We start from the raw sequence: 25,899 nt of genomic DNA on the forward strand, positions 1-25,899 counted from the left end.
TTTTTATCAGCTTTAAGTGAAGATTACCTGACAATTGTCACCTGCATTGGAGAATACCTCAGAATCTAAACACAATTGTTGTTATTGCAGAAGTTTATTCATCCAGATCAATAAAAACACACATTGGTTACTAGTTTCAGAGAAATTGAATTGCCACCTTCAAATCATTTGCACAAATTTTATTTTACAGGGACAACCATTTTGTCAACTATTCACATTAATTGGACACAGCTTATAGACACACGTTCCACAGTACTGTCTCTCACCGCACAAGAAGAGAATAGCTGTGCAAACAGTGCATCATAGTTACAAATAAAATACATAAGATGTATATAAAGTATCTCCATGTTTTGTCCCTGTTGACATCTGGTAAGTTTTACTCTTTATACATTCTTACACTACAATCCATCAGTAAGGAAAGGGTTAACAAATATTTATGGTTATAGCAACTTCATCTTTGCCACTGTGCTGAATAGTATATAACACAGTATAATGTAGTAAGACCTAGAATTAATCTGAGAGATTTCTGGTTTGCAGTCTAGATGCCCCTGTAATGTTCTCTTTCAGTATCACCTATCAGATGTCAAGGTCACAACATGAAAACATTTTATACATATCTAACATATTTTATTTGTAACTATTGTGCATTTTTTGCACAGCTATTCTCTCATTGTACAATGAGAGACAGTACTCTGAAATTTTGTCTCCAAGTATTGTCCAATTAATGTGAACTGTCGACAAAATGGATTTGCCTCGTAAAAAAAAATTGTCTAGGCAAATGATCTGAAGATGGTCATTTAATTTTGCTGAAACTAGTAATCAGCGTGTATTTTTATGTGGTCTAGGCCAATAAACATTTGTAGTAACATGAACAACTGTCTTTAGCTTCCCCCTAAGCAAAGGGCTTACCAAACATCGACAAATTCAGCCATGGACATGTTAAAAAGGTAGAGTGCCCCACATTAAGCTGAAGATGAAATAAGTGATATTTCTGTTATATTTGCTGGTGGGATTGGGAACTGTATCTTATTCCAGCAGCAAAAAATGAGTCCCATACATTATAAAATGGTACTCTACATGCAAATAATTTGGGCTATGATTTTTTTCATGTTTTCAAAAATTGCTACACTATGCATACATAATCCACATCCCAATAATCAGGAACATGCTACACGTTACATCTAGTGACAACAAATATATCTGACAATGACCACACTGAAACTTAAGAGTGACCATGCGACAGTTGTAACAGCAATAATTAACAAACATCAAAGGACAACTAAAACAATTAAAAAGATTTAAACCTACAATTACCTAAATAAAGCAGCAATGGTGTCATATCTCAAAGAGGAGTTTAAAACAATTTACCTCCAACGAACACCGAATATGTATGCAACTAGTAGAACAGTTTATCCCTGGAAGGACTTATGATATAGTTTCTGCGATAAAACTTCTAAAGTAACAGCAAAGCATATGCCTACAGCAGGCATGGCTCATAATTAAAGGCTCTGAGGGGCAGCTGTCCCAAAATATGTATTTAAAAAAAATTCTCAATAGTGTATCACAATATTTAAAATATCAGAATGCATTTCGCATATTTATGACAAGGATTTAATTAATGGTGGTCAAATTTTTTTTTTGAGTTGTTGATATATCGTATCAAGCAACGTTTTACAAACAGGTAGTAGTTAACCTTAAGGCTGCATCTTGAAATGCAGCTTAGCTCTGCGTAGCAGAGGTCTGGGAGCATGGCTTCCTCAGAGCACTGGATTGAACACACTGCATTAAAGATTCCTCCAAAACTCACCTTTTAGTACACGTTGTTGTGGTAAAGTGTGAGGAAATGCGACACTGGGGCATTAATAAGATACCTTATCTTGGAAATTAGCTTTTGATTTTATTTAGAAGTTGGTTATGAAACGGAAAGAAAATACAGTGTGTAACCATTTGGCTATAGTCAGTATGAAAACCACATGCTGCATCTGATCTACAGCTAGAGAGCTGAAAGAAACACGTTCAAATACTGAAAGGTCAACAACTACTGCAACACAATAAGATCTCTCAAAACACAACAAAATTTTGGTAATAGGTAAAGGCTGTCAGAAACACTTAAGTCAGTATCCACACAACTGCGAAGAAAATGAAATTGAGGGCACGAAAGCAAAAGCAGAAATGCTTAACTGTATAAGGGAGTTATTAATGTCAGTGGTGTTGACAAACAACTGAAATCAAAATGATTGTACAAGATTGATGGAATCTGTATCAAATTCTGCACAGGAGTTTCAGTTGAGTTATCCCCCGTTTTTAAATGTAACACTGATCCGTCTAGCAAACAAACCTGCGCCCAGTGGTTGGACAAAAGCAAAGCTCACATCCATCGACAAATAAGGCAGCAGAAATGATCCATGAAACTGTTGTCCAGTATAATTTAGAGCCCTCTGTAGAATCTTAGAGCAAGTTCTGAACTGATATGTAATGAGGTATCTGAAAGTCCAGGCCAACATGCATTGATTCCAAAACCATCACCTCCTTCAGATGATGCAGTTACACATAATGAAGCATAATCTGAACAAAATTGCACAAAATCCATTCAGATCTTTCCTATGATTACACTATTAATGAGTCACAACTGGAACCAGCCAACTGATATAAATACCTTGGTGGAACAATTTGTGGGGATATGAAATCTAATGATTACACAGGCTCAGTCATACATAAAGTTGGTTTGGTGGAGCTCAGTCCACTGATAGAATACTGAGAAAATTCAGTTTACAAACAAAACACTTTGAAAATACTTGTGTATCTTCTTCTATAATATAACTCAGGTGTGTGGAGCCCATACCAAATAGAACGTATTTATTCGAATCTAAGCCGCACTCTAATCTAAGCCGCACATGAAAAATGAGACTCGAAATCAAGGAAAAAAAATGTTCCCGAATCTAAGCCGCACCTGAAATTTGAGACTTGAAATTCAAGGGGAGAGAAAAGTTTTAGGTCGCACCTCCAAATCTAAACAAAGTTGGTCCACTTTAATATGAGAGAGAATTTAGGTCGAATGAATGACGATACAGCTGCAGTAGTTTGGTTCGAGTCGTAAGCTTAGCAGTTAAGCTTTACCAGGTAGCCATTGCTATGCGTCAGGCACTCCGTCCGTATTTATTGGGTACCCTTCCTTTTTCATGTGCTTCATCTGGTTTGATTTGATTGCTTATTTTTCTTTGATCTGATAAGTGCTGTTCTCTTTGTTATAGGTGTTTACGTCACTCTAAGCTGAAAATCCATTATTGTACTGTGTCATGCATTGTTTGTCGCATTCTGATAATGAGTGTTTATGGCCTGTCGCCACTAGCGGCATGGCTTGCTTTTGTGCGCGCTACCGCCTCTTACAATTAAAAAAAAAAGAGGAATAGTCTCATAAGCGAAACAATGGTAAGAGACTGATATTTGTTGTTACTTACACTGCTGCTTTCTTTGATAATGATCAACAAGAACCCAATAATAGACTGCGTATGATAGAAGATGTTCTGAATGAGAGTTTAGGGAAAATTTTTCTCCGTTTGAAAATCTTTGCAGACGCCTCTTTAGTACGTTACATTCTGCACAGAAATGAGTCATCTTAGATTAAAAAATCTAGTCAACTGCCGTGCTTCCTTTCTGACTATCACTATTAGGCATAAGAATAATATGAATATAAACATGACATGATATGCATATTCTTCCGCGTTTGTTGTTGTCTCAATCTAGTTTCGTAGTTTATTAGGCAGACAGGATTTAAATGAGATAGCAGCAAACACGAAACAATACATGGCAAAATGTTTATATTCGTATTATTCTTACGGTCAAGAGAATACTGCATGTGATTCACAATTCATAAAAGTTCCTATTAGCAACCATCTCTTCTCACAGGTAGGAAAAAATTCAGAACGTTGAGTTGGCCATATTGACAAACATCCCGAACAGTCTTGCCAGTCGGATTTTCGTAGTACATTGAAATGCTGCTACATTCGAAGATGAACAACACAGAATTTGTATTTACTTCATTGGATAATGAATGAAAATGCAGTGGTCAAAACTCAAGGCAGAGAGAAAAAAGCTCGTCTTCCACTTTTTTTAAAAAAATTTATTTACTGACGCAGAGGATTTGGTGCCAGTATTTATCTTTGTGCCTGCAAAGCATGCCTGTGTAGCGCTACATATATTCAACGGCAGAAGTTAGTTGTGGCGGCACCTACCAACATTTTTTCAGAACTTCCGCTTACTTTGCACTCGATTCTAAGCCGCAGGCGGTTTTTTGGATCACAAAAACCGGAAAAAAAGTGTGGCTTAGATTCTTGTAAATACAGTAATAGGCAGTATCTAATATATACGAAGAAGGGCAGCACAAATGATTATGGATTTGCCTGACTACTAGCAGTGTGTCCCGCAAATGCCTAAAAACCTGAATTGGCAGAAGCTTTAAGAGAGGCGGACTATCCCACAACATCCACAAACAAAACTCCAAAAACGAGTACTGTGTGAAGATTCAAGACACACTACCACCTCTCATGTATTGCCCACATACAGACCATAAAGACAAGATTAAACTTGTTACAGTTTGTATTGACATGTTTAAATAGTCATTCTTTAAATGCTTCGTAGACTATCTGAATGGGAAGGAAACTTGTGGTACAACGCAAAGTAACCTCTTCAATACACACTGATATACAGGGTATGAATTTACAACCACATTAACATTTGCAGCAAGTGTCTGCTTTATATTATGGGGATAGTCATCATCATTTGCTTAGTTTCTGGGTTTTTCAATTGGATAAAAAATTTTCCTTTGACATCTTGTCATATTAACACAAATTGTGAGATTTTACAATGGTATACTCAAGTAAACTATACTTTTAAAATGAAACATATTCCCCTCTGAGAGCAAATTGGCTTAAAATCTTACTTCAAATGTTAAACAATGGAAAATCCACGATGGAATGTAACAATACCAGAGAAGTGTGGGCCCAGCTCTCTGAGACTGCAGGTGCGCGCGCGCGCGGGCGTGGGCGTGCGTGCGTGCGCACTCTGCCTTAATGGCCAAAACCTTTAATTGTGTGAATCTTTTTATTTTGCCTATCGTGACTCAGCATCTCCGCTATATGGTGAGTAGCAACTTTTCTCTGATATTGTTACTTCAAATGTTGTGTGATGTCTTACTCAATATTCTTGTTTTCTTCCCTTAGTAACTATTCATAAGAGATTTAATAGCCTTTCCCCAATTAACACAAAGCCCACAGCCCCTCAGAACAGAGAAGTTCTGTCTCTACAGCGGCCCACCTTTCAGAAAGAAACAGTACAGGAAACAGTAAAGTTAACAATTTTCGAACGTTATCACATAACGTAAATTCATAGGAACAATTCTGCAGTATATATACCCATTTTATGCTCAATTATACAAAGCTATAAAGCCCCTTTGAAGAAATTTGTGCACATGATCAAAACTTCCAATAGAATTCATTTACAGATTGTGATTAAGCTATATACAAAGTACAAAGGGTAGTAATGTACATTTTGTTTCTGCAATGCAGAAGATATGAGAAATCATTCGTATTTTATTCAAAAGGATAGCTCATGATAGTAAAGACTTTCTGAAAACATCAAAAATTTTGCTTGAAAAACTTACTAGATTAAGACAAAAGTTAAAACCATTACACTGATTTCTATTTACACAACTAAAGAAAATACCACATTGGCGAATTTTCTCCTAGATAATGCGTGTCGCCTTTACTCTGTACATAATTCAGATTTTAATGCAAAAATAGTTCAGCATCCCATGACAACAGCTACATGAGTTAAACTGTAACTGAATTAACTTCCGTAGTTTAGAAATTTTCCCAAATAACTTCAAAATTTCAGGTCCATTGTAATTAGCTCCTGTTAACATTTAATGTGTCAAACATTTAATGTGTCACTGCCAACCTAACCTATAACATTACAAACCAATTAGAATATCAGTGCGCTTAGAAAATTGGACAAATGATGTCTCAAAATGTGGTGATTCACAATAAAGGTGCTCGCAACACACACCGGTGAACAGAACAGTGTCCTACAATGCCTTTCCCCCCATTTCAGACTACTTCCAATACTACACACAAGTGGAAAAGAGCACATTTATAATAAATTTCTTTAAGGTATTAATACCATGAAATAAAGCACCCAAAAAATTATGTCCTACAAGGACTTCCACAAGTAGTATGAGATTACATTATATATGCCTTTGGGTAAATAATTTTCAATATCTTCTGAGGTAAACCAATATATTAACCAATTACACAATTTTTCACAGCTGATGTGAAGTTCGTAACAAATATCAAACTCTGAACTAAAAACAAGATAATTAATGTCCCTAACGCAAACTGAAGCTTTTATTTCAAATTTAACATGAAAATAAAGTTTTTTTTCCACACACACTACAGTGTATTAACAAAAGAATGTGTACTGACAAACACGAGATGTTACATTAGTATATCCTAACTGTTCCTTCAGATGTGCACAAAACAGGGAATAATAGCAATGTGGGTTTCACAAGCACAATTACCGAGATACCACTTCCTTTTATATAGTTCCCAGTATGTACATGATGACTAATAGAAACATGTTTCATATTAAGGAGCAAGTAAAAACACTGAGATTACATTCTCGGTATTGCTGCATGACTACAAATATTTTCACATGTGTGAGATGTACATTACATGTCAAGCTACCACAGTGTCAATGTACAACTTTTTACCGAGACAATTATTTCAACAAATAAAACCTGGTCATAACAGGCAAAGGTTTATAGACAGTTTGCTAACATATGTTATAAGGGCATGCATAAGAGTAATGGTGGAAAACAAGGTTAAAGTATGAACAGTATCATAATGTATATATACTAAATATTCAAAAGAAACTAACAATTGAAAGTTAATGTTTACACAGCCTGACAACATATGCCACGTACTATTGTGAGAATCACAGAGATTGAACAAAAATCCATGAAGAATTTATAAAACATGGCTAACAGCTTTCACATTCATTCACACAATAGCGCAAACAGGATCACATTTTAAGTATTTTAAAAATATATAGTAGAGGTGTGTGTTATAGCCAGGTTCTACAATATTACATATATGACACACTTAAAACTGAAAGCCATATTCCAACATGGAACTTATAATGAATTGCCACAAATGGATAACTTAAATTCATTACAAATGATAGTTTGAAACTAATTTTATTGTTTAGTTCTATTCTTTGGAGATAAATATGCTCAATAATATGTTACAGACTAATTTCAATAGTAAATACAAACAACACAACAGCTGAGTAAATATATTACTCGCAGACTCAACTATAATTCTGAATCCCGTTGTGTCCCCTCATAAATGAAGTAGTTTAACATTTAGTGCCCTCCAGAGGATCAGCACTTGTTTTTCAAAAAATACAAAGGATGTCTTCCAACTGTGGCAATGTAGAGAAAATATTAGGATTTAACATAAAATGTACACAGCACAATTCTATAAATATTTATAAAGAAGACTCTACAGACTGAATGATCTTGTAATCCTACCCTTCTCAGCCAACTGGACAAGAAAAAGCCGCTTGTGTTCTTTTGGCTTAGTGATGTGAGGAGGGACATAAGGATACTGTGGCGGTTCGAAGTTTGGCCTCCACCAGTTGCCTATTGTGTCCTCTATTACCCAGTCCTGCTTCACACCATCTTGCCTGCCAAGTGTCTGTAAGCAATCAACATTAAACAAAAATCCTAACCTGTCTAAAAAAACAAATTGAAAAAGAATCTGCTGTAACAGTCCAACAAAAAATACAATGAACATTTCAAGTTAACCACTAATTTCCTGGTAATATTAATTTTACAAAATAAATTAGCAGAACAGGTTAGTTGCTATGCAGAAACATTACACTTCTGCAAAGCAACTGCTGTTTACAAATAGTTGCTATACAATCATCATTCCACCAAACTAAAGTCTAGCAAATTTAACCAGTGTGAAATTACATAAACATAATCTTGGAGTCATGTGTAACGTATGTTGTCAGTAAAGTGATATATTTATTTACAAGTAATGTACATTTGTTTATTAGTATTTAGAGCTTTTAGAGATTAATAATGTATAAAATGGAACAAAACATAACAGGCAATGTGTAAGAGAGTTTTGCATACAATGCCAATGAAATGTGTGGAACAGACTGTTTGTACACGAACAAACATTCCAAGGAAAAGAAGATGGAAAGCTCTATTGTTGAAAATTAAATTCATTTCCATTTGGAAAGTCAATGAAAAAAAATTATTTGTATTAACAACCAATTTAAACACAGACAATTTAAACCAACTGTGCAAATCTATTATTTGTGAGAGGAACGAAGTGCTTTCAAACACATCAATATGAAAATTGGTACCTCTCAAGGAATTTGCAAATTGTGCATAAAATGCTATCAAGCTATCAGAACTGAATTACTGAAACAATGCACGAGCAGGTCATAACTCAGAGAGAGAGAGAGAGAGAGAGAGAGAGAGAGAGAGAGAGAGAGAGAGAGAGAGAGAGAGGAGGAGGAGGAGGAGGAGGAGGAGGAGGGGGGGGGGGAGGAACGGCTTAAGAGGGGGAGGGGAGCGGAAAGAAGGGATAGGAAGGGATGAATTTATGGGGAAAAGAAAAGGAAATAAAACAGAGGGGTGAAGGGAAGCAGATAGGAGAGGGCTGGTAGAGTGGTGATAGTAGGGAGGGAGAAGGTAAAGGGTAGGAGTAGGGATGAAATGGATAAAGGAGTAGGGAGAGGAATTTAATAATTGGAGATATATATCACTCACACTACTTCCTAACTATCCTCTTTTGCCTTTAACTATCTTTTTCTGTTTGTACAATTCGACAAATGCGCATGCTGACAATTTCTCAAAACATATGCATCACCAACTCAATTATGAGGCTTCTCTCCAATGACTGAAGTACATGTACCAATAATTGCAAGGTGCTCATTGCTATCTTGTTTGGTGGCTGAGTACTATGACTTGGTAACCAAATGTTTCAAATAATTTTATAGATAATTTATGGTGTGAAGGGAACAATTCACCATATCGTTCAGGTGCTTGGTCGTCAATACACACATAAAACAGTTAACTTTGCTGAACAGCTGGTTGGTGGCCTTTCCCCATATAAAATGTTCTGAAGTTACAGCAAGGTGTATCTGACATGGGTCAATCAACCAATTGGACTATGAATGAACGGCTATCGCCAAATTGTGACCTAGAGTGGAGTTTACCACCTAATGTCAGAACACACAGCCAACCACAACATGCTGAATTTCTATCGCTGTTTCCCAGCCCATGCCATCTCCATGGCCCCTCCTCCAACACAAACTTCTCTGAATTACATACATGTGTAAGTTGTTTTCCATACCAGGTATCACAGCAACAAATTTATACAAGCAAGTCCATCTTTCACCTTGGTTATATTATGACCAGTCATTTATTCCACACAATCAGCTGATTCTGGCGATATTTTGAAGTGCTTGCTCATAACCTTCTAATTTTACAGGCAGCCTTTGTGGGTGAATACAATGTTGGCCAGTCATTTAAATACATCCTTTGAGTCTACTACTACAGTATTTATACAGGATGTAACTAATTTCCCTTTCGGACTTTGATGGCAGATTCCTTACACCAAAACAAGAAAAAAATTCTAGTAAACTTGGACTCAAAAAACACACATCTCAAGAGCTATGAGCACTTATACAGTAGATGTGTTTCACAGTAGCCAATATGAGCTAGTGCTCATAGCTCTCAATATATGCATTTTAGAGCTCATGTTTGCTACACTTTTTTTTGTTTTGGTGTGTGGAATCAGTCTTCCCAAGCCTGCATATTTATATGACATTTGTATATTTGTTTACACACCCACACAGGGTAAATGGGTTACTCCTTGTGACATCAACATTATTCCTAGTCAAATCAACAAGTGCTGAAACATGTCCTCCTCAAATTTATTTGAAATTAAGTGTGACAATATATGGAAAGGGTAGATTGCTACTCACCATATAGCGGAGACATTGAGTTGCAGACATGCACGACAATACGACTACTAAACATGTAAGCTTCCGGACAGAAGGGCTTCTTCTTAAAGACAAGCGCTCGCACGCACACCTGACTACTGTTTCTAACGGCCGAGGGCACACTGCAAGTAACTGCACATGATGGGAGAAGCAATCTGGGTGGTGGGGTGGGGATAAGGAGGAGTGGAGCGTACAGGTGGGGGACAGTAAAGTGCTGTTTGTAGGAGCATACAGGGATGAGGTGGAGAGGGGGTAGGGCAACTAGTTGCAATTGGGAGGTTAAACAGAAGGCTGGGGAGGGCAGAAAAGGAGATAAGTAAATAAACTGTGGATGCTTTGGTGGAACAGAAGGCTGTGGAGTGAACAGGAAAGGGTATAGGTGGCTGAAGGACAATGACTGACCAAAGTTGAGGACAGGATGGTTATGAGAAAGTAGTATACATTGCATGGACAGTTTCCACCTGTGCAATTGCCCACCGCCCAGATTGCTTGCAGTCTAGCCTTGGCAGCCAGAGCCAGTGCTGTCGCACACAAGGGCACGTGTTTAGTAGTCTTTTTGCATGCACATACAGGGTGTATTCGTGGGAAAGAGAAAAAACTTTTCCAAATTTTCCAGTTAAACTATAACCCTCATCCAGTGGGGCTCGCAAGTATACATTCTGGGTGTTTACAAACTTTCAGATTCAGAAAAATGTGAGAGTGTGATATTAACAGCATCTGCTGTAGAACAGTTAAGCTTATCAACAAGTTTATATAACTACAGCTACTGCTGATAAAAACCAACAGTAATAATAATATGTGAAACTTATCTAACAAAAGAAAGAATTATTTTTGGGGAATTTTTTGTTCTGTACATAATTAAGTACAGTTAGAGCAATAATGAAATTATGTGTAACCTTTCGCAGCTCTCCATTTCGCATTTTTGTGTAAGTGGGAGCTTTCATGATTAACCATTTTTTTGGACAAATGTACAAGATCCCTAACAATTTTTTTTGTTCACAAATTTACTACCGGGCTGAATATCAGATATTCTTACACTGCACATGTGCAACTCGCGGAAACTGTACACGTCCTTGTTAAACGTTCACTTGTAGTCATGCTGATTTGACTGCCATTCTCTCAAAAAAGGATCTGTTATTCCTGGCAGATAAAAGCTGTGTGACGGACCAATACTCGAACTCAGGACAGTTGCCTTTTGCGTTCAACTGCTCTATTGACTGAGCTACCCACGCACATTTCACAACCCATCCTCACAGCTTTACTTTTCTGTTAGCAGTTAAAAAAGATTCAACATAGTTTACATTTACACTGCACACAAAAGCCGATTCGCGCACAGTAAACAACCAACTCCAAACACAAAGAGCCGTGATCACTTGACTAGAACACAAATGAGGTGCTGAGAACTATAAGGGCCTAAAGGACACGGTCGTCAGCCCCACATTTATATGAGTATCAGAGAAACCAGTGATACAGCTTTCTTGAATTTTCATATATACAATGTGGGCCTACAGTGAAGTTAAACATGGCTCACCATAAGATCAATAGATTTCAGAAGTATGAATAAATGCTACTATCTCTCAACTGACGGTGATGTGCTTTAGGTCTTTATGATTCTCACAAGGGAAACACCCCAGCGCACCCCCCTCCTCAGAGCCATGGTGTTGCGGTTAAGAGGTGACAGAGTTGGACTACAAAGCAGACGAGCCTGCGTTCAAAGCTAGAGTATGCCATTTTCCTCCCCCTCCCTCCACAAAAATTATGAACTGACCGTCCGGTCATCAATGAGTCTTGTTCATGCCTGTGTCATGGTGCAATGTCCGTTAGCAACAGTGATGATTAAATAAGAGACCTAAAATGAATGTTGATTCTGCACAACTACTCTACTAGCAGCTGAAAGGAAGTGGCTTTCGAATAGAGCTAGCTGTGCACATCGTGAACCATGCATGTTGTTTATCAAATCTGTAAGTATTTGACCCGTAAATCACTTATGTCACACACGATACACAAGTGCAAAAGTTCCTTAAAATGTGCACAACTGAAGGTGTGCTCATGACCCTGATGCCAAGTTTCACAAGGCCTAGAGGAGCAGTAGCACACTAGATTTAAGAGCCATATCTTTCAGATGTAGCATCTATGTTATGCTTGAGAGCATTCAAAGAAAAATAACCCCAATAAGTGTGTAAATTTTGGGTGTTCACGTGCTCACGCTCTTACACTGAAGCTGCCACTGCCCTCGTGAAAGTACATTTTTTGTGTTACGTGACAATACGCTTTATCTTGGACAAGTAAAACTTATCAAGCTTTTGAATGGTGAATGTTTTGTACACCAGTACATAACTTCCTGGCACTTTAGGAAACAAAACCCAGTAAACAATGCGTTTTCGAAAGATCTTAGATGTGTGGCTACTTTACACTGCTTATTTTCATATTACAAAAAGATAAACAGGAATTCCACCAAATACAGCACAATATCTTCCCAAATACAGCACAATATCTTCCAAACCACTGAAATTGAGATTGCAATGCATTTTGGTCGGCCAATCACAGCTCACATCACATAGGCCCACCAGGCAATGACAGCGCAGTCAAAGCATAGGATACATGACGTAGTCGGCCAATAACAATATCATTGTTAAGTTGCACAAACACACAAATAGGAAAAGTTAATGGTTCAAATTAATATACTATAGCTACGAAAGCTCAGATTTCATAAATATTGGCCATCAAAACTTTTTTGCCTTTTTTCTGATAGCGATTAGGCAGGGCCCTAAGAACACAGATTAAATTGCATTAACTGAATATTTCTGACAGCCACAATTAAAAATTTCTCTGCTGTACATCGAACATTACATGGGTTACCTGGCTGAGTATATGTTTCATTGACCACTTCGACTTTTCCATAGAAAAGCCAATTACGTGGGCAATTTCACAAGAACTCTCTTCGTGCCTTTTTATTATTATTATTATTATTATTATTATTATTATTATTATTACACTTTGTTATAGCATAATTTGTAATCTGTAATCTATGAAAGAACTAAAATAAATATGAAAAAGTAAACTTGAAACTAGATCATTTTAGTGTGAGTTATGCTTTAAGATACATCAAATATAAAAAATATAAATATGCTGGTGAAATATTAAATAACGGTATAAATGGCTTGTCTTCTGGGCCTGAAATATTTCTAAGTGACTGGTCCTCAGTGTTAAGTTTTGAATGAGAGTCCAATGCTTCATGATTTAAGACATTTATTACACATTCTCACACATAATTCATCTTGGGTAAAAGGGAATTTACTTTGAAAGTAACGTTTCTCAAACCACCATTCACAATATTTTCCCGTGATCTACTAGGAATGTAAACAGTTATGTCATCATGCTCATCGACATGAGATCCAGGCTAAAGACACATCGAAAGCAGTTTCTTGTTACAAAGTATTGCATAGCCTTTGACACTTTTGCTGTCGGTAGACGCTTGTGTGTCCACTGTGTTTTGTTGTTGTAAATGGCACATTTTCTTTGCCACTCAAGTTTTATTCTTGTATTATTCTCTCGTTTATGTTTTATTGCTGCAGTATTATTTTACAGTTGTCGGCTAAAGTAAAATTCCTTGTTAGAGTTATCTATTAATTGAAAACTAAAACAATGAAAAAATTCCCAGGTTTTTCCCAAGCACTTATAGTCACTGAGGTAGTATTTGTGGACAGTAACACACAGCATTTTTTCAGATTTTTCTGGTAAAAAGGTAATTAGTGCTAAAATATAAATAAAAATATATCAAATATTGACTTGCAGAACACTATTGATTTGTTCACAATTTGTGTTCCAATTAAGCTAGACCTACGAATCTGTGTTCATTGGAAAAAACTTTTCTATGACATAAAACACAAGCATCGTTACTGAATTTTGGAAACTGTATTTTTAAAATTCAAGAAGATTAGTGGGAAAGATATTGTTTTCCTCTGTTTCCTGAAAATTTCAATTGGGACAAGCATGGAATCACTATCTAAAGTAATTTCACATTTATCATGACAATGTTGCTGTGCGTGTGTTAAAAGTCCAACTTGACTCACCAAAAAATTTAGTAATAAAGCTAGCAAAATACATTACTTCCCGACAGAGTGACAGCCCAGTATAGTAATAAAAACAAAATCAACTTGTGCTATCATAAAGATGATTTCCACATTGAAACCCAGTGGCATTTTGAGTCACCCCTCATGGTAACGGAGCCAGCGATCATTGTCGACGGAGCAGTCAGGCGACTAGCTACCTGAGCAAGCCTGCAACATTCTTACACTGATTAAATTTTGACACCAAAAAAGCTGTCTGCCAAGGATAATGTGGAAGGGATTAATTTCAAATAGACTACTATGGAAGATCACGAAAAAGAAGGATTGAAACTTACAGATAGATTTGAGAAATGCTACACAATTTTAAGGACACAAAAGCTTTACACCTTTATTCCCCTAAGCAAGAATGGAATACGTTAACCTGAACTATAATGAAAGCAAAGTTGAACTGGTGACAGCTGTTGACAGTAATCCAAATTCATTTGCCATCAAAGGAGATATTGATTGTGAAAATAGTGGACACTGGTGGTTTAAACAAATCAGGAAAAGGATGAAATCAGAGTTTGCGTCTTACAGCCACATCTTTCACATTCCTACTCATGCAGACATTATTTCCCTAATCAGCAGGGAAGTAAAACTGATCATAACCCTCAAACTGCTACAGGGCAAACCTATACATTCTCGCAGCCACCAGAAACAGTGATGTACAACAAACTGACTGGCTAGAAGCATAATTAGTCGGACTGATATGACTTACCTCAGCAACAAGAACTACTAATGGATTTTAAGCCAATATCTCATATTCAGCTGTACTGATTATTTGTAAGCATTTGCAACTCTAATTTTTAAATTAAACAATGACTAAGGCAAATTTTTTTTACAATCTATTACAAGATATATCCACATTTAACCGCAGTGACACACAGCCAATGAAGTAAACCTAATATTTGAAATTAATTTTTGAGGGAGTTTTACAGCATAATCTTAAAGTTACTTTTTACAGTGACCCCAAAAGTCCCTTAAAAAGAGCTTTCCGACAAACTCAGTTTCAATGTTTTAGCTTAATTAGAATACAAGGTGTGAACAAATCAACAATACTCTGCAAGAAAAAAAAATTTTTTTGAGCACCCATTACTCAGTAACCTTTTACCAGATAAATATGAAAAAAAGTTTCATGTTATTTATGAATACTACAAGCATACTTAATTTCAAATAAATCCAAGAGGATCAAGTTGAAAAATCATACTTTCATTTGATGACTCAAATGTAAAATTTCAAGGTTATCAATAAGCACTTAATGATTCACTGCCAAAACCAGGTGACTGTGTAAAGTAAATGAACAATTATAACGGAGTCAATGTGGAAAACAATGTTCTTTTATACAGATGGGAGTTGACTTTGCTTGTTGCGACACATCCTTTGATTCCGTGGTCGTCCTGGTCTCAGTTTGCCCGTACACCATACTGGTCTCAGTTTGCCCGTACACCATACCCACCTCTGCCCCTGCCCCATGACCCAAATTTCATTTGCCCTGCACTCACAACCTTTTCACCACAGCCTCTCTATTACACTCTCTCAATCACACCTCCTTATCATTGTGCACGCATTGTGTACAATTCTTCATGTCTGTAGCCAGGACAAGCTCACCAGTGCCCTATTCCTGTCCCATGCACCTGCCGTCTCTTCTTCCCAGCTATCAGCTGCCCTGACCTTACTCTTGTTCCCACTCCCTACCCTTGACATTCCTTCACCTCAGTCTAACTGCAGTGCCAGCATAATGTGTGTGTACTTTATTACCCCAAACGAGGATTCGGCAAAGCCAGCAAAGGCTTCCAGCCCTGTTTATGTGACTACTGACGACTCAGCAAAACAACTACTTGAAGAGTTGTTATTTTTACTCCTTAAATTATTTTTCTTCCAACAAATAACATTATGACACATTTTTGTCCTATTTAGGATCTGTGGGCCCAGAACCAGTCCCTTACTGCCTTCTTTTCACTATGTCACAATTGGAATAGTGATTACAGTCTCATCAATTTTAATAATTTGCCTTACATTTTGCACAGAATATTTAACATTTTTTTCCTTAAGGCATACAAAAACACAAGCTACTGCATGGCAGAGTTTACTGCGAGTTTCAAACTAATACACATTTTGTTCTAGAAGAATATTATACTTTTCTTTTTCTTTTTTTACAATATTCTATCGCAGTTAAGAATTATTAGTATCCGAGATGTAATAATGACATATGTATGGAGTATTGTTCTCCACATAACTGAGAAATTTTTGCAGCAAAAATAAAAACCACAGTTAGTCAAACCAGTCTAGAGAAAACTCTTCAACAAGTGGCTAATGTCATCTCAGTGGAGAAAAATACACTATGTGAAAATTCCAATAAACAGACAAACTAAAGAAATCTAAAATGTAAGTTAACCAAATACAAAAGCAAAATAACATAATGGTACACAATTTTGCAGTACCTCACTTACACCAATACCGTGCTCTTTCTGTATTTCTGCTCTAAATATTTCAGAAATATTCCTAAAATTACAATTGGTTTTAAGAATTTCAATATACATGACACTTTAGTAATACGATCATGTAACCATATTTATTTTGTATTGATTACAATTTTTTATTTTGGAGCAGAAAAGTTTCAATTTTTTCAAATTATTTTAGCACACTATCACCTTGTTACAAAGTTTTCCACTTCCACACGAACCAACCTGCATACATTTAATAGATTACAATCATTAGTAAAACAAAATTCATATTATGGTTACAACAGCACTACATGCACCGTCATCTATTCTACAGTATATAGGACTGACTTATCAAAAATGCTGCAAATTATCTTACACAGATTACAGCTACAGACAAACTTACTGAAGTAACAGCTCTAATACATACCTGTTTCTTCCTATTCTTTGAGAAAATTTAACACATCGAGAACTCTTACGTGTTTCGTAAAAGTAAAGTATATTAAAAAGGGGGTACATATTTTATAGTAGTAGTGCCCACTTCGAAAGATGTTGAAGTTGCTCCATACCCTGTTTATGAGACTTTTTTTTGGGGGGGGGGGGGGGGGGGGGGGGGGGTGCTACTTTCACATGCTGCAATATGCATTTGCAATCAAGTAAGTTCTTACAGATGATCAACCCACAACATCTGACTCATGTCGATACATTAATAGTGTGTGTGTGTGTGTGTGTGTGTGTGTGTGTGTGTGTGTGTGTGAGAGAGAGAGAGAGAGAGAGAGAGAGAGAGAGAGAAAGAAATTCCAGCAACACTTCTATTAAGACTCCAATTACCATTTCCAAAACAATGAACATAATTTTACACTTCAGTAATTACTACAATTTAAAAAGTTGTAGTTCTAAGTAAAAGTGTAATCCATTGTAGCAGCATCTTAGTATGCACGAATGTCTGATAGTCCTATTTTTTCTTATTAAGTATGTATATATAAACAGGAAACATAAATTCACAGCAATTAAATGAACTATATCTCAAATTACTAAAGAGAGAGCTAAATCATCAGAGGAAGACAAGTAAGTTCCACAAATACATTTAAGTATATTACACACGAATAATGCAAACAAACTGGAACAGCAGACATGTTTAATAGTATCTTTTCACATTTCTATTACATATAACATGTGCAAGTACAACAACGCATGTTACATCCATTTCTACATAACAGCTGTCCTTCAGCCAGAAAATTCTGCCTGATGAAGTTGGAATTATACACAAGTTCTGTATCCTTATACATGTCCAACAACAGCTTACTTTGGCATGCACGGCTTGAGTAACAAAATACGAAATAGCAACAAACATAACAGAAATATTTAATATCGTCACTGCTGTTACTGGACTTTACCCTACAAATAACTCAATATTACAACATGTAAATGCAATATCTTTACATGGTTCTGGCTAATCTAGTGATAACATATGAGTACTACAGTCTTCAATAGGCATTAAAATACTTCAGCCAACTCACATGCTATGGGACAAATCTTTTTAATGCTGCTGCTTCACTGTTATGTCTTTTGCTAATTATTAAATACACTTTATGATGAATTACAAACTTTATTTATACTAGCCAAAACCAACTCTCTGGAAACAAAATTCACCAGACATTCTGGAATCTTAAAACCTGTAACAATCTGCCCTTGTCCAGTACAAAGAATGGACACTTTTAGAAGCCTCCGCATTGTATACAGCTGTTTAAAGTGTATTTTTTGCACTAATTTGTAAGACTTCACTATTCCATTAAGCGTATATTTACGGTGAAACTATCTCCCACTGACAGAGTGTGACAATTGGTCAAACTGAAGGATGCAAGTAAGATCAAACTCTAGGAATGGCTTTCACAGTCAGAAGATTTGCCTTTGGCAGACAGTGGAATAATGGACAACACAATTTATATGCACAGTAAAACCATGTCTTCACAAGCACTGAGGCTGACTATGGAATACATAAATGCATTCAAACGTAAACCATAATTAAAATAGCAAAAAACAGAATGAAGCACAAATAAGAGAAACATTCAGCTGGATACTAGTAAATTTACATGGTTACCAGACAGACTTTTAGATTTTGCTGAAGTGTACTTCAAAAATAACTGTGCCATCTATCACATTAGAAGGCAGTTTAAACAGTTGTTAGTCACTTGAGGTGCCACATAGCAAGGTGATATCACAGGCTGGAAAATGCTGAGGGAAAGAGGGTTTCTTCATTACGTCCTGAAATGTCTCAGACTGAATGAAACATTCAATGTAAATATATTATAATTGTGGGCAGACCCGCAAAAGAAATTTATTGTTCCAACATTTGGTCAATTTTGAACAAGTTTCTAAAATTTCATCCTTTTAAGATTTTGTTTCAAACAAGTGTTAGTAGTAAGTATGGTGAAGTGAATATCAGTGAGTAAATTGTCTAATGAAGGGCTAATTATACTGTGCAGCACCTCAGTTTTTACTTTACAGGCCAACACACTAACAATACTTATTAAACCTTTTATGCAGACAGCCATCACAAGTAACACTAACACAGCAACAATATTTTAACCACACTTATTCTTCAGATTCATCACACATGGTTTCAAGAAGGTGAGTACACACCATCTCATACACTTCTAAATCTGTCAAAAATTCTATTTAAGTTTATTACTGTCCTTTCCAGGTTTCTACTCCACAGCATTACAATGAATGACATTACACGAACTGATGTACGCATATGAATAAAATACATTTACTGTGGACTTGAGGATGTGTTAACCTTAAAGACAGCAACTAATCCAGAGGGAAATAACTTGCCAACTGTGGTACACTGTCATCTCACGGTGCGATTTGTCATTTACAAGCACAGAAAATAGATCTGGGATATTAACAGCAAGTTACTTCAACACAGATAGCATGGAGTTTAAGCACGAAATACTTAGAGAGAGAGAGAGAGAGAGAGAGAGAGAGAGAGAGAGGAGAGAGAGGGGTAGGTTAAACAATGACACTCGTCTTCTCTAAAGACATATGATGCAATACCTGCTAACAATTTTGTCAGTTGCGGTAGTGATACAAAAATATAATTTGTTCATAGTTTTATTACCTTGCAATATTGTCCTACAATGATGGTGACAATCTTGTAACAACTATCAATGATCATTGAGATTGATTGTACAGCTCAATGAGGAATTTTGAATTTTGATGAATCCAACAATAAAGGTAGAACTTGACAAAACTACAAAAGCTGGATAGCGCAGCCTGATTCAGGGGAAATGATTACTTGAGGGGTGTATAATTCAATGTTGTTTGTACAATAAAAGTGATTAGCAGAAGTTGTGCAGATCAAATGTAAAGTTAAAAACAATGCCGCAGAACATATTGGACATTCACTACTGCCTGATGTACAGCAGTAAGACAACTCAGCTAGAATAAGAGAAGAAACCAAAATTTGTATTTATGACCGTCTCACTGCATTAAAGTCAGCTCCAAAATAACACAAAACAGAAGAAATTATTTTAGGTTAAGACAACTGCTGTTAACAGTACTTTACGATAGGGGGTGCACTATTCCTGACAAACAGCTAATCAGCAGCATTCGAGTAAAGTTAACCATATGCAGCAAGTGCAATGAAGAAGAAAGTTGAGAAAGAGAGAGTAGCACCATGTAAAGACAGATGTCAATAAATACTAGAGTCAGGATACAAAAATTGTCCATTTCTAAGGAGACAGGCACATTAAATGAAATACATTACTGGAAGAGGGGGGGGGGGGGGGGGGGGGGTGCACCCGAAGATAAATGAACTTTGACTTCTTGTTTTTCAGAACACTGTGCCACATTTTTGACATATTCATGAGGAAGTAAACTAGAATCAGCCTCACCATTTTGAAACTATTTTTTCACAACTAGCTTCTGACTTTTACTTCAGCATGGCAAACATCATCAGGGTAGTCTATGATTTTAACACATAATGAACATCTTTAAGTAAAGATAAAAATGTACAAATTTGTAAAAGAAATTCTAACTTTCACCTGATCTTAAGACTAACTGGACCATCGACAAGCAATGCATGAGCCTGCTCTTTGATAATTTAACAAAGTCACCAATTTATGACTAGCTACTTCAGATTCCATAAACTTAATCGTTCATAGAATCTATAATATAGCCAGGATCAAAGAAGTCCTGCCACTGTATGAGACATTCACTGAGAAACATAGGACCTCAACATCTTCCTTTCACATGTCACATGTGGCGGAATTATTGCTGTAATAAAAGGAAAAATGTGAAGGGTCCAATGTAAACTTATTTCATGGTATTTTTGAAATTTTTAAACATACTCTTTGCAATAGCTTTTGTTACTGTGTAGTTCACATCCTGTGAAGAAACCATTGGTAAATGAGACTGCGTTGTAGAATTTCGTAGTTTCACAATAAGTTGTGGGTCCATGCAACGCCAAAATGAACAAAACACAGTTTTAGAAGAAGACTGACTCAATCCTGTGTGTGCTAGAATATGACCTTTTTTTGTCGGAAATTCTTACGGTAACAGGAACCTTCTGTAAGAACATGGCAACCAAAGGCATAAAAATAAAGCAAAATGAAGATGGACCAATTATGATAGAGAAGACGGGGTGTTCAACAACTGGACTTGTGGCGAAGTACTATCGATGGAAAGAACCAGCTGGCTGATCTACAAAGCCACTTGAGATGAGCGACACAGCTATTATTTCACATGGATTATACTCAAAACGACAAGCAATGTTGGACCTATGTCGGTCATTTCTCAGCTTTATAAATGTATTACAACATTTGTCTTTAATGTTTGTCATCTGTATAAAGGTACTATATGATGCTTTTGCTACCACAGAAAAACAAATGGCAGCAATTGTTACTCATTTAGATAGGAAAGGAACACAGACAACATTGTGTGTTACTTGTTCTGGGAAGTTTGCATTTCCATGGTTGCCATGTGATGTGCCTCATAAGATTACACACTGTGGAAAGTGTCTCAATTGTTGTACAGTACACATTTTGTATTTATTTTCAAGACTGCATCACAGAAAATTCGAAATGGGCTAGGTAAAGATCTAATTTCCCAAAAGCCGAAAAAATGAAACTTTTGTTTCACAAGCTAGACTATTTAATGTTCTTGAAATGAAAAGACACTAGGAGTGTACTTCCTCTGACAACAAAACACAAAATGACAGCATCCAATGTCAATGCTAGTGCTAACTTTTTACGATGCCAATTTTAAATTCCTATGTTTTATATAAAAGCAGATGCCTACTAGCAAATATCTGGTAGAATTCATTATAGAACTAGCAGAGGAACTGGTGGATGAAGGAGGCCTTGTTGAATCACCTACTCAAATTCACTCATAACCAGACTTAGCGCATGATAATTTCCTAATTTATTCCAATTGAAGAATTGTCCAAAAGGTCTCAGAAGAAATATAAGGTTTCCGCAGAACGAAACAAGGTAAGACGTGGGAAGAAAAGATGTCAGTTGTACCAAGGAATCCAACAGAAATACAGGAGGAAGAGGACTCGGATAATAGTGTGGACCCACCTAACTTAGAAGAGGTGAGAAATGCAAAGAGAAAGGCAGCAGGAACAGACAGCATTCCAGCAGAACTTTTCAAGCAAGGAGGCTCTGAACTGGAAATGAACATCCTGAAAATGGTTAAACTAATAGGGGAAGAAGCGAAAATGCCTCAAACGTTGAAGAGGGAGTTATATGACCCATATATAAGAAAGAATACCAGATGGAACGTAGTAACAATAGAGGGATCACACTGCTTGATCTAGGATATAAAAACCTCTCTAACATTCTGTATGACTGACTCCTTCCAATAATAGTGAGGGAAACAGGGCTGTACCAATGTGGATTTATCCCTGGTAAGCCAACTATCAACCAGATGATGTTGAAGGTTTCTCGGGTCTCCAGCCGGGTGATAGTGTTGATATCTCGCAATGTTTTGGGAAGTGTCATACTACCCATCTTCTGGTGAAGCGTCAAGATTTGCAGAGAGCGGGCTATTTATGTGCGCGTTCAGTTCTCGGTGTAAGCATTCTGTCCGCGTCTGCGGCGGAGGATGTTGACGGGCGCACTCCCGACAGATTGCTGCTATTGCAGGGTTCCATGCTGCACTGAGTTGGTATCCCTCATCTCTGTTGAATCCTTATATCAGCCATAGCAGAACACAGCATAAATGAAGAACACACCTTCAACTTCGAAAACACGAAGGTACTGTGCCAAGCGTCTGGCTTCTGGGAAAGCACTATCAGAGAATCCACAGAACTAAGGATTCACAACAATCTGGTCAACAGATATGAGGGATACCAACTCAGCACAGCATGGAATCCTGCGATGGCGGTAATATGTCGGGAGCGCGCCCGTCAACGTCCTCCGCCGCGGACGCAGACAGAATGCTTACACCGAGAACTGAGCGTGGCCGTCGTGGACGACAGCTATCCCCACCACCGCGCGCATGCCACCGGTCCACCGTAGCCTCCCGAGGTCTAGTGGAGGAGGTGACCGCGCACATAAATAGCCTACTCTCTGCAAATCTCGACACTTCGCAAGAAGATGGGTAGTATGGCACTTTCCAAAACGTCACGAGACATCAATGCTACCACCCGGTTGGAGACCCGAGAAACCTTCATCAACAGTTTACAGCGGGAAAGCCTACAGCCACATATATCAACCAGATATTTGCCGTAAGACAAATTCTGGGGGAAACCCCCCCCCCCCCCCCACACACACACACCACATTGATGAGAGTAGTAAGAACCAAAATGAAACACAAAATTGCATAAAAACTGGAGGAATTTTGTCCAATAGTTTGGAAATTAAACATTGAGTACAGCAAGGTGATGCACTGGCATGCCTCCTATTCAACGGCACTTTGGGAAAGGTGATGAGAGAAACAAATATCTTTAATAGGAGAACGATATTTCATAAATTTATGCAGATATTGGCTTTTGCGGACAACAGACATAGTAGCAAGAACTCTGACAGCAATGGAAGATACATTCACCGCACTTGAAAAGATAGGCAGAAATATTGAGCATGAAACAAAATACTTAGCTGCTGGGAATGCGCACGGGGAGAACATGCCAACCGAAGTAATGATGGGTAGTTATACCTTTGAAAAAGTCGATCATTTCAAGTCCTGGATTCAATTACAACCAGCTTGAAGGAGACCAATTGCAGCCAATAAAACTTATTTTGCCTTAACAAAGCTTCTACCTTCAAGCCTCCTGGATAAGACCACAAAATTAACCACGTATAAAACACTGATCAGACCAGTGCTTACATATGCCTCTGAGACCAGGGCTCTGCCAGCAAAGGACATTGAATCGCTGGATGCGTTTGAGAGAAGGATACCAAGGAGAATAATCAGCCCAATTTGCGAAAGGGAAAGATGGAGGAGGAGATACAACCATGAGTTGTACAAAATCTGCAAAGACCAGCCGGTTAGAAGACATGTGAAATTATCTAGGCTGATATGAGCTGGACATGTGGTACAGATGAATGATACAGAAATACCAAAAAAGATATACCAAGGAAAGTCAGGTTGACAGAGAAAATGTGGCTGAGCAAAAAGCAGATGGCACGAGGGAGTGATAGTAGGAATTAGAAAACACTAGCAAGGGACCGGGATAAATGGAAGAAAATAGTTAAAGAGGCCAAGACTGATCGTAAGTTGTGGTGCTGCAGAAGAAGAAGATTGTGAAGAATATGATGTTAGGACTATTTTCCATGCTGATGCAAAAGTAAACAATTTTCAAAAAGAAACCACATCATCATCATCATACATTTAATCTTAGCACCAACAATTTCTGATCTCTCCATTCAGGAAACGAAAGACTAATGTAAAATTTTGTTGTGAAATTACATTTTCATAAATGGTCATAGGTGCATGTCTGTTCCAGTCGCAGCATATCACAGGAAAAAGATCTCTCATTCAAACATAATAAACTGACTTAAATTCTGTGCACGGGAATCTGCCACAAAATTCAGAAAAACTGTGAAAAACCACAGTTTCATACAGTTGATCGACACCATAGCTAATCACTCCTCAATGCATTAGGGGTTCAGTGCGAACTTAATTATATTTTTGAAATACCTCTGAATTTTATAAAACCCCTTTGTAACATGATTTGTTCCTGAATAGTTCATATCCTGTGAATAAAATATTTGTAAATGAAACGGTTTGTTCAACTTAATAATTTTGCTCAACTGATTAACAACAGACCAAAAAACACAAGGAATTGGAAGAATCAATATCACTACACCATGTAATTTAGGATATTTAACTATACAAAATGAATTGTCCCCAATTTCAGAGATCATGCAATTTCCACAACTACTTAAAACTTCAGTCACAGGTGGCAAGCAAAAATGTGGGTAATTATTATTATTATTATTATTGTTGTTGTTGTTGTTGTTGTCGTCTCAGTCAAAATACTTGTCTAATGCTGTTCTCCATGCTACTCTATACTGTGCAAGCTTCTTCATCTCAGCAACTACTGCAACCTACATCCTTCTGTAGCTGCTTATTGGATTCATCTCTCTGTCGCCCTCTACAATTTTTACCCTACCTCTTCTCTCTAATACTAAACTTGTGATCCCTTGCCTCAGAATGTGCCCTACCTTATCTTCTAAGATAAGTCGTAGGGTCAGTATAGCATCGTGTGTTCCAACATTTTCCCCGAGGTCGGCTTCTACAAATTTTTTTCATTCATCTGTAAAGAATTCGTATTAGTATTCTGCAGCCGCGACTGGTTAAACTGATAGTTCAGTAACTTTCACACCTGTCGACACTTGCATTCTTTATGATTGGAATTACTATATTATTCTTTAAGTCTGAATGTATTTTGCCAGTCTCATACATTTTGCTCACCAGATGGTAGAGTTTTGTAGTTTTGGAATGTAGTAAAACTAAATCAGATGATGCTGATGGAATTAGATTAGGAAATGAAACACTTAACGTAGTAGATGTTTTGCTATTTGGGCAGCAGAATAACTGATGATGGTCAAAGTAGAGAGGACATAAAAAGTAGACTGGCAATGGCAAGAAACGCATTTCTGAAGAGAAATTTGTTAATATCGAGTACAGATTTAGCATCAGGAAGACTCTTCTGGAAGTATTCATACGCAGTGTAGCCATGTATGGAAGTGAAACATGGACAATAAACAGTTTAGACAAGAAGAGAATACAAGCTTTTGAAATGTGGTGCTACATAA

General features: G+C 37.1%; 1 protein-coding gene across 2 annotated transcripts in view; it reads right to left on the reverse strand.

Annotated features, from left to right (window-relative positions):
- Positions 1–25,899, reverse strand: part of LOC126474770 (cleavage and polyadenylation specificity factor subunit 5) — a 110,875-nt gene that overhangs the window by 45,116 nt on the left and 39,860 nt on the right. For both annotated transcript variants that reach the window (XM_050102249.1, XM_050102256.1), the window contains exon 4: positions 7,589–7,754. In XM_050102249.1, the coding sequence (XP_049958206.1) occupies positions 7,589–7,754 (166 nt within the window). The remainder of the gene's footprint in view (positions 1–7,588; positions 7,755–25,899) is intronic.

The sequence above is a fragment of the Schistocerca serialis genome, chromosome 1, assembly GCF_023864345.2.
Source record: "Schistocerca serialis cubense isolate TAMUIC-IGC-003099 chromosome 1, iqSchSeri2.2, whole genome shotgun sequence".
In the NCBI taxonomy this organism is placed as follows: Eukaryota; Metazoa; Arthropoda; class Insecta; order Orthoptera; family Acrididae; genus Schistocerca; species Schistocerca serialis.